Raw genomic sequence first — 13005 nt, forward strand, 5'->3', positions numbered from 1 at the left:
CTTAACAAGGACGGGCACTGTTGATACAAGTCCCACCACAACCCAACAGAGTTATGCACTCTTAAACCCATTGATTTGGATTACAGACAGTGAATGCTGCCAGTCAGAGTACAGCCAATCCTTAGCTAGATGAAGCAATTGACCTGGCTCAGTATACGGCAGCTTCCTGTGTTCAGTGATAGAGCATCTGCTTTGCATGTAGAATGCCCCCAACTGAATGCCAACTTCTCCAGGTACGGCTGGGAATGTCCTTTGTCTGGAACCCTGGAGGGCTGCTGTCAGTCAGTGTAGACAATATTGGGCCAGGTCTGTTTCAATGTAAGGCGGCTTCCTATGTCCCCATGATTGTGCAGCCTTCCACGCTGAGAGAGAATAATGCAACCAGGACAGAACAGAGCCAAGCCCCGTGTATTTATAAAGATCTTTTTTTTTTTTACTGAGTTACAACATAGAACAAACAGAAAGATCTGCAGAGACTCTCCAGTGGCTTTTTCAGGGATCATCCCCTTCTCAGACGGAAGTCGGGAGCAAAGCGCAATGAACGAGATGTGGACGAGGTGGGGGCAGCAGATTGCGAGATGATGGAGGCAGGCACATTCCTCAAGGCAGACGCGCACGCAAAACATGCAGGGCAAGGCTCTTGAGCCCCAAATCCCCGAGGGCTGCGCCACCACACGCAGCGGCTTCCCACCCTTTGCTACTTTGGTGGGCCCTCGGTTGCTGAAAGTGATGTTGGGCAAGGACAGTGACGCCTTTGCAGACCACCTCCCCTCCTTTCCGGCAGTCCACAAACGGCCATCTTGGTGTTGAAGGTGCAAAGACCATACACAAACAAGCCCTGTGAGTGTTGCAGGGCCAGGACAAAAGTGTATGCAGCTGAACAGGATGCGTAGACCACAAAGGAGAGAGACAGGAGAGACAGGGGGAGGGGCAGGGGGAAGAGGGGATGCATAGATGCAAACAGAAGTGCAGAATAGGCAAAGGTGCCATCCTGGGGATGGAGAAGATGGGAAGATATCTTGGGGGGGGGAAGGAAATAAAATTAAGTCACAGGTAGATGTGTTCTGCTGCGGCCCCTCTAGGGCTTGTAGGTTTGTTCCCATTCACAGTGTTGACTTTGAATATTGCCAAAAAAGAAATTGCCCTGTGTCCCCCCGACCCCCCCCTTTGGTTCCTGTGCTTCTTCTGAGCTTGCTGCAAAACATCCTGCTGGGAAAATGTGTTTGACCCCTTTGATTATTGCAAAGATTGGCATTCCAAAGGGCAGCGCCATGCACCATCGCCCTCTTCAGCTGGCCCCAAAAGAGACAGGTATGGCTCTAAAGAGGGACAGGCCAAGGGGTCCTGGGTCCCGTTCTTTCCTGGGGGGCACTGCTTTGCATCCTCTTGGGAGCTGGTCAAAAGCATCCCTCCCACGTCTCATCCCATCCACCACCCTGTTCCCCCAGTCTGTAAAGGATGCAGTTTTGCTGGGACCACTAAAGGGGTGGTAGAGCTCCCGGTACCCAGTTGTTCAGGGGGTTCAGGCTGGAAGCCCAACTGCAAGACTTAAAGGCAACCTCACTGCACCCTCCCCTGCGCCTAGTGCAAGCAGGAAGGGGTGCTGGTGATGGAAATGGCTTTCTACACAGAATAACAGATGACGGGTGACTATTGACTTGGCATGACCGATAACGAGATCAGCCTTCTCTGCGCTGGTTGGATTTATGGGGGTGGTGTGGGTGGGGGGAGGAAGGTGCTCAGTTCTCACAGAGTTGGACCGGGGAGGGGCGCGTGGCATGAGTGGTCCTCTCTGGGAGGTCGGGGGTGGGTAGGAAGGCTCCTCAGGTTGGCATCCAACTGTTGCTGTATCTCTTCAGGCAGGGGTAGAGGAGCAAGCCCCCTGCCAACACAGCGAAGACGGCAAAGGGCTTCATCCCTCCAGCTGGGACCTGCAGGAAAAGAGAAGAGGGGGACAGACCAGGATCTGAAAACTGAGCCCTGAAAACCCTCCCGGCTCCACACCCTCCATGAGTTAAAGTTCATTGAACCACACAGACAGGCATGAGCGTGCATTGCAATCCCCGAGTTCAGCAAGGGAGCAGCTGCACGAGGGAGGTCCAATCGGGAGCTCCTGAGCAGCACCAGTCCCAGCAGGGCTTGTTATTTGGTGCTAAAAGTACAAAGAGGCGTGGTCCCCTTGCCAAGGAACCACCAGAAGCACACTCGGACATCGTATATAATGTCAGGTGTGGGGCAGGTGGCCGTGGTTTGGGGAAAACAGCCTGGCAGGCCAAACGAGGAACCCCACCATCACCAGGCCCAAATGGGCCCCTGGGCCAGAGGTTCCCGACTGTTGTAACAGAGAATAGCCTGTTAATAAGTTTCTTCTGAACTTACAAAACAGCCAGGGTGTGAGTGGAGTTTCCAGCAGGAAGGAAGTAGGTCTTCTGCACCCATATGTAATCACTATTGCATTGATATCACACACACACCCTTTCCTCACAGGAGCTCCAGATGGAGCAGGCTCTCCCTTTCCCCATTTTATCCCTGCAACAACCCTGTGAGGGAGGTTAGGCTGAGAAGCGGTGACTGGCCCAAGGTTCACCCAGTGAGCCTCATGGCTGTGTGGGGATTCGAACCCTGGTCTTCTAGGTCTAACCCTCTCACCACTACACCACCACTGGCTCTTCTTTTCATAACCCCTAATCCTTGTTCTACTTACTTGTTCCACCTCAAACATCCTGCTATGATTCAAGCCACCTTTTCTATTCCCAAAATACCAAATCCAAAACCTGGACATTCCCTCTCTTCATCACCCACATTTTGCAACCTGAATAAAACATGCAAACAAATTCTGTGTGCAAATCCTGCTGCATTTACATAATTCTGGTTGTAATATGAGATTGATTCATTTATTTTAAATCTAGATCTTCCTAATAAGTGCCAGGAACTCCAAGAGTAGTAATTATTTGAGGGAGCCCCTCTACATTACGGAGACGCATAATGGAAAGCCCACTCCTTGCTATGACGCACCAAGGACCTTCAGGACCCATTCATATTTCTTCCAGAGCAATTCACCCATTACTGGGCAACCTCTGTGGCTTCATCCAAAGTGCATCATACTTAACTGAACCACACTAAAGGTCATTTAAGTGCATGGTGTGATTATTTCTGTAACAGTCAGGCAGTGGGACTTAGGAATTTCATTTCAGTGTAACATCCAAAGGTTCAGCTTAAAAAGAATAACATGTCCCACAGGCAGGCGTGGGGGAGGAATACTCCATAAAGGATGAAGATATGGCAGAGACATGCTTGTTAGTTAGCTGCTCAGGTGTGGTGCATGATCAATCAGGCTCTTGAAATGGGCCAAAGAAATGACCTGTCTACGAATACAGTGACCCCATCCAGTGCTAAAAATCCCCCTGATCACCAGATGTAAAAGGCAGTTACATTTGTTACCTTTAAATAAATATTATTTGTTTTGTTGTTTATTAAACAGATTGACTGTTTATTTTATATATTGGGTTGGATCCAGACTACGTTAGTTGAACGTACATTCCACTAAATCAATGGGGCAAGTTAATAATGACTTAAGTAGGTTTCCAGTGATTTCAATGGGAATTAAATGCCACTAACTTGCAGCACCATTCTGTACATCGGAACATTAGAAGAGCCCTCCAGTTGGATCAGGCCAAAGGGGGGCCCATCTAGTCCAGGATCGTGTCCTCACAGTGGCCAACCAGATGCCCCAGTGGGAAACCCAAAATCAGACATGAACGCAATAGCCTGTAACCAATATTCAGAGGTGTACTGTCTCCGTCAGTGGAGGGAGAACAGAGCTATCTTCTCTACAAGTGCCATTGACCTTCACAGAGCTTAACACCCATCTTTTAAGTGTGCATTGGATAACAGGCTTTGCCCGGATCCAGCCTCATCTAACAATGTTAGTTAGATCATCCAGCTAATGCAGCCTAGGGTTGAAAAGGAGAATATAAGTATTTTAAATAAAAGGAGCGGTTATTAGGTCCAAGGGCAGCCCTGGGTAGTGAATGGGGGTCTGTGGTGCACTGGAAAGCATCCAATGAGATGCTGATAAGAGGATGACTCCTGTTCGTTATTTGGCAGGTAGACTGGTAACTCCAGGATCTGGAGAAGGCAGCTACCTGCAAAGGGATGGAAATATCACCTAGCCCAACCTTCGCCGACTATATGTTTTGGACCACAACTCCCCAAAGTCCAAAAGCATATGGAGGGCACTACGTTGGCGAAGGCTGCCCTAAGCCAAATTTGTTTGCTTGTTTTGTAAAAAACATGAAATTGGCTTCTCCTTGCTCCGCCTCAGCCAGGGAGTAAATGCAACCATCTAGAAGTAATAATTGTCGGAAGGGGATAGGTGATGCAGGAAGAGGTGGGGTGGGGAGGTGGGGAAGAGAGGTGTGGGCAGCAGAGGGGTTTGGATGTGACTGCAAGAGGGGAGGGGGAGACAAAGAGCAACCAGTCGGGGAGGGGACCATTGCGGCATGCGGGTGGTCAAGGCAAAGCGCAGGGGCCGAGCGGAAGAAGCGGCAGATACTAATACCTGATCAGGGTTAGGAGGATGTCTCGGCACACCAGCACCAGAGCAGAGCCACTATGACAACCAGTCCTATGAGGGGGAGCGAGATCACGGGGGGGTCGGGGGCATGGGGGGCCTGTGGGGTGGGGTGCGGGGGTGGTGCAGGGAGGGAAAGCGTGGAATGGGGCGTGGAGGTGATGTCACAAACACCACAAAGGGAAGATGAGCCGAGGTGGGGAAGGAGAGAAAGAGGGAAGGAGAGAAAGACAGAGAGAGATTAGGCCAAAGGGTCTCTCGAGGGGGGTGTCTGAAATTTAGGGCACGGCCCCGTGACAAACGGAAGTGCGTTTCAGCGCTGTTTGTATGCTATGAGTCAAAGAATTTGGGAATTGCAGCTCTGGGAAGGAGCTGACAGAGAATGCCTACCACCCCCAGGAAATAAGGATGCTCAGGTTAGTCAGGATTCTTTCAAGCCATTGCCACTGCAGGGCTTGCAGCCAACGGGCAATATTTTTGAAAAAAGGCAACTACACAAGAGCCGCCATTTGAAAGTGGTATGTAACGACTGCAGTGTCTCCCAAATCCCACTGAAAGACGTTCGCGGGCACAGCACCTCAAAAATTGCACAATGTAGTATCTCCATACAGAGATGCCGGCATTATTGCTTTTAAAAGTGTGTATGCCTGGCGTCATCGTTCTGCCCTGGCTCCATTTCCCTTTCCTGCCAGAAGGGGGAGACAGCGGAAGCTGAGCAGATGATGGAGTTGTAGTTGCCTCGACCCTTGTGACTTTCTTGCTTAGGACCCCGTGAAAAAAAGTATTTATTTTTTTAAATTACAGCCAGCAAAAGCAGGCAAACCTCTACGGAGCAGTGACTGTGTCTGTTCCAGAGTTTGCTAAAACACAAGAGACGTGGGAAGAGTACTGAATCACAGTGGTGGCCGGTGCCCATTGGGACTGGCAGGGCCGGAGACACAGAGACCAACAGAAGCTGAAGCCAGAGCCAATGACAGGCAGAGGTTGTAAGTAAGAAGGCAGGTGGAAGGTGGTGGAGCACTGCCCCATTCGCCCCCAGTGCTGATCCCGTAAAGGAGGGTGGGCCAAGGGGCATCCCGGAAGCAAACCTCCCACCATTTTTATCTGGCTCTTCCAGATTTTAATCAAGGTATGGCAATAAAGTGTACTGAATTTTCACATGGAAGGGAGACAAAAACATTAAAAATGCTGTAAGAGAGAGCGATAGTCCACAATTCAGGGTCACCTCTCTCTCTTTTTTGAGTTTAGGAACATAGGAAGAGCCCTGTTGTTCCTATAAAGGTCTGTAAATGGTCCATCCAGCCAATCAACCTTCTTCCCCACAGCGGCCAGCCAGATCCTCCCAAGGAGAGCTTGAAGGGGGTAGACGTCCCCTGCAACTGGGGATTCAGAGGTACACTCTGATGCTGGAGGTCCTGTCTAGCCATCATTACTAATAGCTAGAGGTACACCTCGTCACGAATGTGCCACATCCCATTTTAAAGCCATACAGGAAAGAGGCCCTCAATCACCATATCTTGTGGCAGGTGATTTTTTTTAAAAAGAATTCTGCATTTTGTAAGCAATGTGTACTAAATACGAAGATGTAGAAGTATTTGTGTGCTACACTATGACTCAAGATGTTGGCTCCATAACTGGGAAAGCCGTGCTGTTGCTTCTACACAATGGCAATGTCACGAGCCTGGCCATTCAATGTGGGAGTGGAGGGGTGGAAATCAGTGTGTGTGGCAAAATTCAATTCTGGTCCCCGCCTGGCTACCTGGAGGATAGTGCGGGTCACACAGTCATCTTGGCCGTAATGGAAATATGTAGCTCATTTTCCCCTTTACGTCCTTTTCCCAATGGGTCAATGCAGAGTTCTGCACACAAACATCTTCCACCTATCTTATAGCATCCAACTTTTGGACAAGTGTTTCACACCTCTGCTAACTTACGTTCTGGGTAGCCTAACATGGGCACAGAGACAAAACGAGCTGGAACAATCCTCCCCAACTCTTGCATCCCGATCCTACACAGACTTACTTGGAGGTGGGGTGGGGGAGAAATTCGAATCTATTTGCATTTGAAGCCAAATCTATCAAATCCACACTTTCTGAAGCGATACGAGAACCGAAACCCAGCCACCCTTCAGAATTCACATTTATCCAAATTTTACAATGCAGTTCTCCAACCAAAGGATGCTTACAAAAAGGCATATATTAAAAGAAAGCGTGCATAAAATTTAGATATTAGTGAAAATTAAATACAAATATGCACTATAGCGGAAGAAATCACTTGCAAAAACGTGTACATTAGTCAAAATTAGTGTGCATACAAAAATGTGTTTATTGCACTATACTGCTGAAGAATTTTCATGAGGATTTAAAAAATTTATTTATTTATTTATAGAATTTATTAGTCGCCCATCTGGCTGGCTGTCCAGCCACTCTGGGCGACGTACAACATAGGCATACAATACCTAGACATTAAAAATCTAAAAACAATGAAGAGAAAATCTAGCCCACCCCAATAGCCTGCCTGAAGAGCCAGGTCTTCAAGGCCCGGCAGAAACTCATCATAGAAATTACCACAGAAAGGTGAAGAACCAAATTTAAGAGTAAAAAAATGTAACACTCAGAGCACCGAGATTAACAGATCCTTCCATTCTTACTTGGAGGTCCATCCTGTTTGATTCAACAAGGTTATGAGGAAACCTTATCATACACGTAATTGCAGCTTTGCTGTAGGGATGGACAAATCTGAGTTTCTCTCAATTTCTCGCTCTTCCAGTCTTCTTCCCATTTCTTTATCGGTTCACCAGTTGTTTTCATAAAAAGTCCTCATGAAAATTTGCCAGCATTGTTGTGAAAATTTCTCTAAATATACACATTTTTGTATGTGATTTCACCTGATATACCCACTTTTGCAAGAAATTTCCTGCAACAGAATGCATTTTACATGTTATTTTTAGTAATATATGAATTGTTAATGCACACTTTCCCCTAATATACAAAGTTTTGTATTCAGTGATGGCTGGTGGCTCCATGTCAGTAGGGCAAAGGAATCCACTCCAGGTTTTAGTCCAAAATTTCAAGGAGCTCCTTGAAAGTTCGGACTAAAACCCAGAACAGATTCCACTACCCCACTGACAGGGAGTCACCAGCCACCATTGTTTGTATTCATTGTTTGGTTGGAGAACTGCATGTTCAGAAAGTGTGAATTAGGTAGGTTGGCCTTAAAATTTGAAGTGAACCAAATCTCTCCCCTGCCCCCCCTCTGGTGAAGGGGCTGCTCAAGCCCCCAACTCCATGCTTAACCGAGCCTTCAATGACACACATGCACATACGTGCCCCACATGTCCAACCAACCCTGAGAGATTACCCGTCCGCCACTGGGGATGGTGCCGTTGAGCCTCTCAATCTCCTCCTTGCACAGCCGCAGCTCTTCATGCAGCTGCTCCCGCTCATGCTGGCTGAGCTGGCACTTGCCCTCCATTTCACGCAGATTGTACTGGGCTTGGTCACACTGCCGGGGCAAGGAGGAGAAGAAGAAAAGAGAGGGTAAAGATGCAAGCGGTGCCCATCGTCAATATTTCTTTTACCCTACCTTTCTGACATGCAGGAATTGAATGCCCATTGGGACTGGTAGGGCCAGAGGCCAACAGTAGGTGGAGCCAGAGGCAATGACTGGGTGGAGCCAGAGGCAATGACTGGGTGGAGCCAGCTAATTCTTGTTTTGTCCCCGTCCTCCTTGCTGAGCTTAACGTTGAGGCTACATGCACATTACCTGCTTAGCCCAAAGCACATTTGTTACCAACCCCCGTTCTGCTCAGGATATCTTCATATTTGATCACTAGTGTGTGCATGCAGGTATTTATTTTGAGTACTGCGTCCAGTTCTGGTCTCCGCACTTCAAGAAGGATGCAGACAAACTGGAACGGGTTCAGAGGAGGGCAACAAGGATGATCAGGGGACTGGAAACAAAGCCCTATGAGGAGAGACTGAAAGAACTGGGCATGTTTAGCCCGGAGAAGAGAAGACTGAGGGGAGATATGATAGCACTCTTCAAGTACATGAAAGGTTGTCACACAGAGGAGGGCCGGGATCTCTTCTCAATCGTCCCAGAGTGCAGGACACAGAATAATGGGCTCAAGTTGCAGGAAGCCAGATTTCCACTGGACATCAGGAAAAACTTCCTGTTAGAGCCATACGACAATGGAACCAATTCCCTAGAGAGGTAATGGGCTCTCTGACACTGGAGGCATTCAAGAGGCAGCTGGACAGCCATCTGTCGGGAATGCTTTGATTTGGATTCCTGTATTGCGCAGGGGGTTGGACTCGATGGCCTTGTAGGCCCCTTCCAACTCTACTATTCTATGATTCTATGATTCTACCCATGCAGCCCCAACCATGTCTACTCAGAAGTAAGTACCACTGAGTTCAGTGGAGCTCATTGCCAGGTAAATGGGTTTAGGATTACAACCCAAGTCCTGTGTGTCCAAATTTACCATATTCTGTGGCAAGCATAAACCTTACGTGTGCAATAAACAAATAAGGTATTCAAAAAAGTGCAGCAATTGGAGGGAGTGCCAAAGGTATTCAAGAGGCAGCTGGACAGCCATCTGTCGAGAATGCTTTGATTTGGATTCCTGCATTGAGCAGGGGGTTGGGCTTGATGGCCTTATTAGGCCCCTTCCAACTCTACTTCTATGATTCTACTCTTCTATGATTCTATGATTTACCTGTGCACATATACCTTTTTTTCCTTTTGTGTTTAGCGCACATGCAATATTCCAGAGGCTGCTCTCCCCTCGCCAGGAGAGGGACGTGGAAGCCTTTCAGCTTATCCTCCATCTGAGCTTCGCATTAGCCCCATTCTGGAGGGGCTGGGATGGGATGCAGCCTCTTTTCCCTTGGCTCCCACCAAGCAGTTTGGGGAAAGCCAGTTGTGAACGAACTGCTATTTCAAACATCTGCTATTATAGCATCCTCGAAATAACTGACATTGAAATAGCAGACATTGAAATAAGACTCTCTTTACCCTCCCCTTGCCCGAAATACTTCATGGAGCGTGAGTGGAGGTGGGTAGTAATAGAGTGCCAGAAATAAAATGACCTCCATTGATATCAGAGATTTTAGGACCACCCACAGCAAAGCCTTTCCATCAAACAGGCCTGGGAGTCGCAACTGGATGACTGGCCTGACAGTTTTCAAGGCAGAGTGGGGTTGGAAAAATGCATCAGAACTCCAAATTCCCAGGCACTGGAGGAAAAAGGGGCAGAGCATGGCTGACAATGGTCTCAAAAAACAGAACTGGAGACGCACTGGAGCCAGAAACAAATGCAAGCGTGCACGTAGCGAGGGCAAGGAGGAAGCAGCCTTTGGAACAAATTCACGAATGCAAAGCACACATCTCTGCCATCTAGTTGCCTTCATTTGGTTGTAGCTGTACTCGATTTTTAAAAAGTTTCATCAAGCTCCGTTATGAGTTTGCACGAGCCGCAAGGCTGAAAGGTGCCTGCCTTGTCCAGGAGCACAATCTATGCTCCCCGTTGTGTGCCAGCCAGAGCTGGAAAGGCCGGTTCAAGACCCAGAGTTCATCCTGGGATCTGTTTGCAAACCTGGAATCATTTAAGAAAAGTACGATAGCACATCTGTGGCACAAGCCGTCATGCAGATGTCAACGTGGTGTGCCCTCCAGATGTTGTTGGACTCCAGTGCCCAGCAGCCAGCATAGCCAATGGTCAGGGATGATGGCAGCTGCTGTCCAACAACATCTGGAGGGCACAGCGTTGGCTCCCTCTGCCGTAGTGGGTTTCAAGCAGGGTTAACCATCATGGTTCCACAAAGGATCTTTAGGAACTGGTGTTGGGCGTCCTGTTAAATCAATAACAATAACACTAAATGACAAGTAGCATTTATATCAGCAGTGGGTGACCTTTTATGGCTTGCGGGCCGCATTCCCTTCCGGGCAAACTTCTGAGGGCCAAGTGCCAGTGGTGGGTGGGGCCAGAGGCAAAAGTGGGTGGGGCCAGAAATGTAAATTGTGTACAGTAGGCTGGTTTCTCCACACACTCACAAACCCCTCTCTATTGTCTGTCCAGGCAAGTGAGAGTCCTTGGCCCCATCTGCACTATGCATGCACTCTTATACCACTTTAAACACTCATGGCTGCCCCTAAAGAATCTTGGGAACTGTAGTTTGCTAAGGGTGCTGAGAGTTATTAGGAGACCACTATTCCCCCTCACAGAGCTGCAATTCCCAGTGTTGAGGAATGGATTGTTAAACCACTCTGGAAACTGTAGCTGTGTGAGGGGAAGAGGGAGTCTCCTAGCAACTCTCAGCACCCTTCACACACTCCAGTTCCCAGGATTCTTTGGGAGAAGCCATGACCGTTGAAAGTGGTACAATGCTGCTTCAAACGTATAGTGCAGATGGGGCCATCATCAGAGCGGTCAGGGACAAATTCTAGCTAGGCCAAAACACTCAAAAGAGGATGTGAAGCAAGGCTGGTGAGGGAGTGTGCCCTATGGAAAGAGGGTGTGGCCTAGGGGAGAGGTTCAAGGGCCAGACAGCGAGCACTAACGGGCTGCATTTGACCCCTGCTTGGGAGTATACCTGTTCAGTTATGCTAGTATTTATTTACTCCCAGTATTTATAGACGGCTTTCCACCACAGATGGACACACCTTGTCTTATCAATGCTCGCCAAATGGAGCAGGCACAGGACTCATTAAAAACAAGGCGGGGGGGCAGAATGGAGGGTAGAGCTCAATTCCCTCTTCTAGTATTCTTTCGTAACTGATGGGATACCTGCTTCAGGTGAGCAATTTCAGTGGTAGGATTCCTTGGTAAGAGTGCTGGCATTCCGCCTTAGAAGCTAAGGGTTTAAGAACATAAAAAAGAGCCTGCCTGCCGGATCAGGCCAATGGCCCATCAAGTCTGGCATTTTGTGCTCACAGATGCCTCTGGGAAGCACACAAGCAGGACTAGGGTTGCCAGGTTCAGGGCCTGAGACTGATCCTGTATCTTTAGGAGAAGAGAAAGTCAGCCAAGTGCAGGTGTTCTTGCAACCCTGTAATGGGAAAAACCACAAGGTGGAATTCTCCATTCCCCCTGCACAACTTTTAAAGATACACAAGACCTTACCTTGTGGTTTTTCCCATTACAGGGTTGCAAGAACACCTGCACTTGGCTGACTTTCTCTTCTCCTAAAGACACAGGATCAGTCTCAGGGATTGAACCTGGCAACCCTAAGCAGGACCTTTCAGCCAGCTGAATATCTTTTACTAGAGCTCACTGTTTTGCAAGTTTAACCAACACGCACCACTGATTCCAATGGAGCTCACTCCCAAGAAACTATGCAGAGGGTTGCAATCACACCTGGAAAAAATGTTAGCCTTTATGGTACTACAGGACCCCTTAATGGGGGGAGGGGAAAAACCTGGTCATTCTTCCTTAAACTCTAATAATATTTCTTTGACAAAAAAATTAAATCTTATTAGGCCACAATTCACTTCTCTCCCTCCACCCATTCTGAGGTTTCCACCAGAAATCAAGTGTCAATGTTGTTTAAAGTTCAAGCTTATATTAAACACATAGTAAGGGGGCGGGGGGAGAGAATAGTCCTAAAAATTGGAAAGGGGGGGCTTGTTAAAAGCTGGGGAATTAATGACTGATTCAAAGCAGAGACATTTCATGTGTTCATCAACCTGTTATAAACCCCGACAGCGCAATCCTATACACGTCTACTCAGGAGCAAGCTCCTTGAGGTGATCAGGCCTGCAGTCCTATGCACACCTACCTAGGAGTATGTCCCATTTAACTCAAGGGGAGGGTTACTTATGAGTAGATGCGTAGAGGGGCACTACCAGACTGTTGTTATTTTCAGGTGGGATTCAATCACATACTGGTAAATTAAGATGGCACATTTACAGTTGATTGGGAGCTTTTTCGCAGCAAACCAACTTCCCCCAAAGATCTACTTTTTTAAAAAATAAGGAAAGTGACGGGAAAATGCTCAGGAAAGTGTGGAATGACACTTGCTTTGACACGATGTCATCTAACCTCTCCACAAACCAATCAGAAGGAGTGCTCGTCATCTGATCTCCCTGCAAACAAATCAGGTTGAACACTCAATAAACAGGTCATCTGGAAGTGCCTTGAGTGTCCTCTGTGAGGTATATAACCTTCATCAAACAATGTCTGTATTAATAAATGTACTGTATATAATATTGTTGCGCTATCATGGTTGGACAGGACTTCACAGCTGGCAGGTAAAAACGGGATGCTTGGCTACCAAGCCCAGCCATCCTTTGAAGACTCCTACACTTCACAAATATTTACAACAACATTGAAAGGTAGGACACTAGAATGTTCTCCATACTGCTAATGCAGAGCTGAAGCAGATGGGCAGGAGCTGGCCTGATGCCGCCCTCTGCCCTGCTCAATCCTA

General features: G+C 48.0%; 1 protein-coding gene across 2 annotated transcripts in view; it reads right to left on the reverse strand.

Annotated features, from left to right (window-relative positions):
- Positions 1–452: 452 nt before the first annotated feature.
- The window catches only part of CCDC136 (coiled-coil domain containing 136), a 46232-nt gene continuing 33679 nt past the window's right edge, over positions 453–13005 (reverse strand). For both annotated transcript variants that reach the window (XM_061582648.1, XM_061582647.1), the window contains 2 exons: positions 7934–8077; positions 453–1931 (listed from right to left, as the gene is read on the reverse strand). In XM_061582648.1, coding sequence (XP_061438632.1) covers positions 1824–1931; positions 7934–8077 — 252 coding nt within the window. In that variant the 3' untranslated portion in view covers positions 453–1823. The remainder of the gene's footprint in view (positions 1932–7933; positions 8078–13005) is intronic.

This window comes from Rhineura floridana, chromosome 8 (assembly GCF_030035675.1).
Source record: "Rhineura floridana isolate rRhiFlo1 chromosome 8, rRhiFlo1.hap2, whole genome shotgun sequence".
NCBI lineage: Eukaryota > Metazoa > Chordata > Lepidosauria > Squamata > Rhineuridae > Rhineura > Rhineura floridana.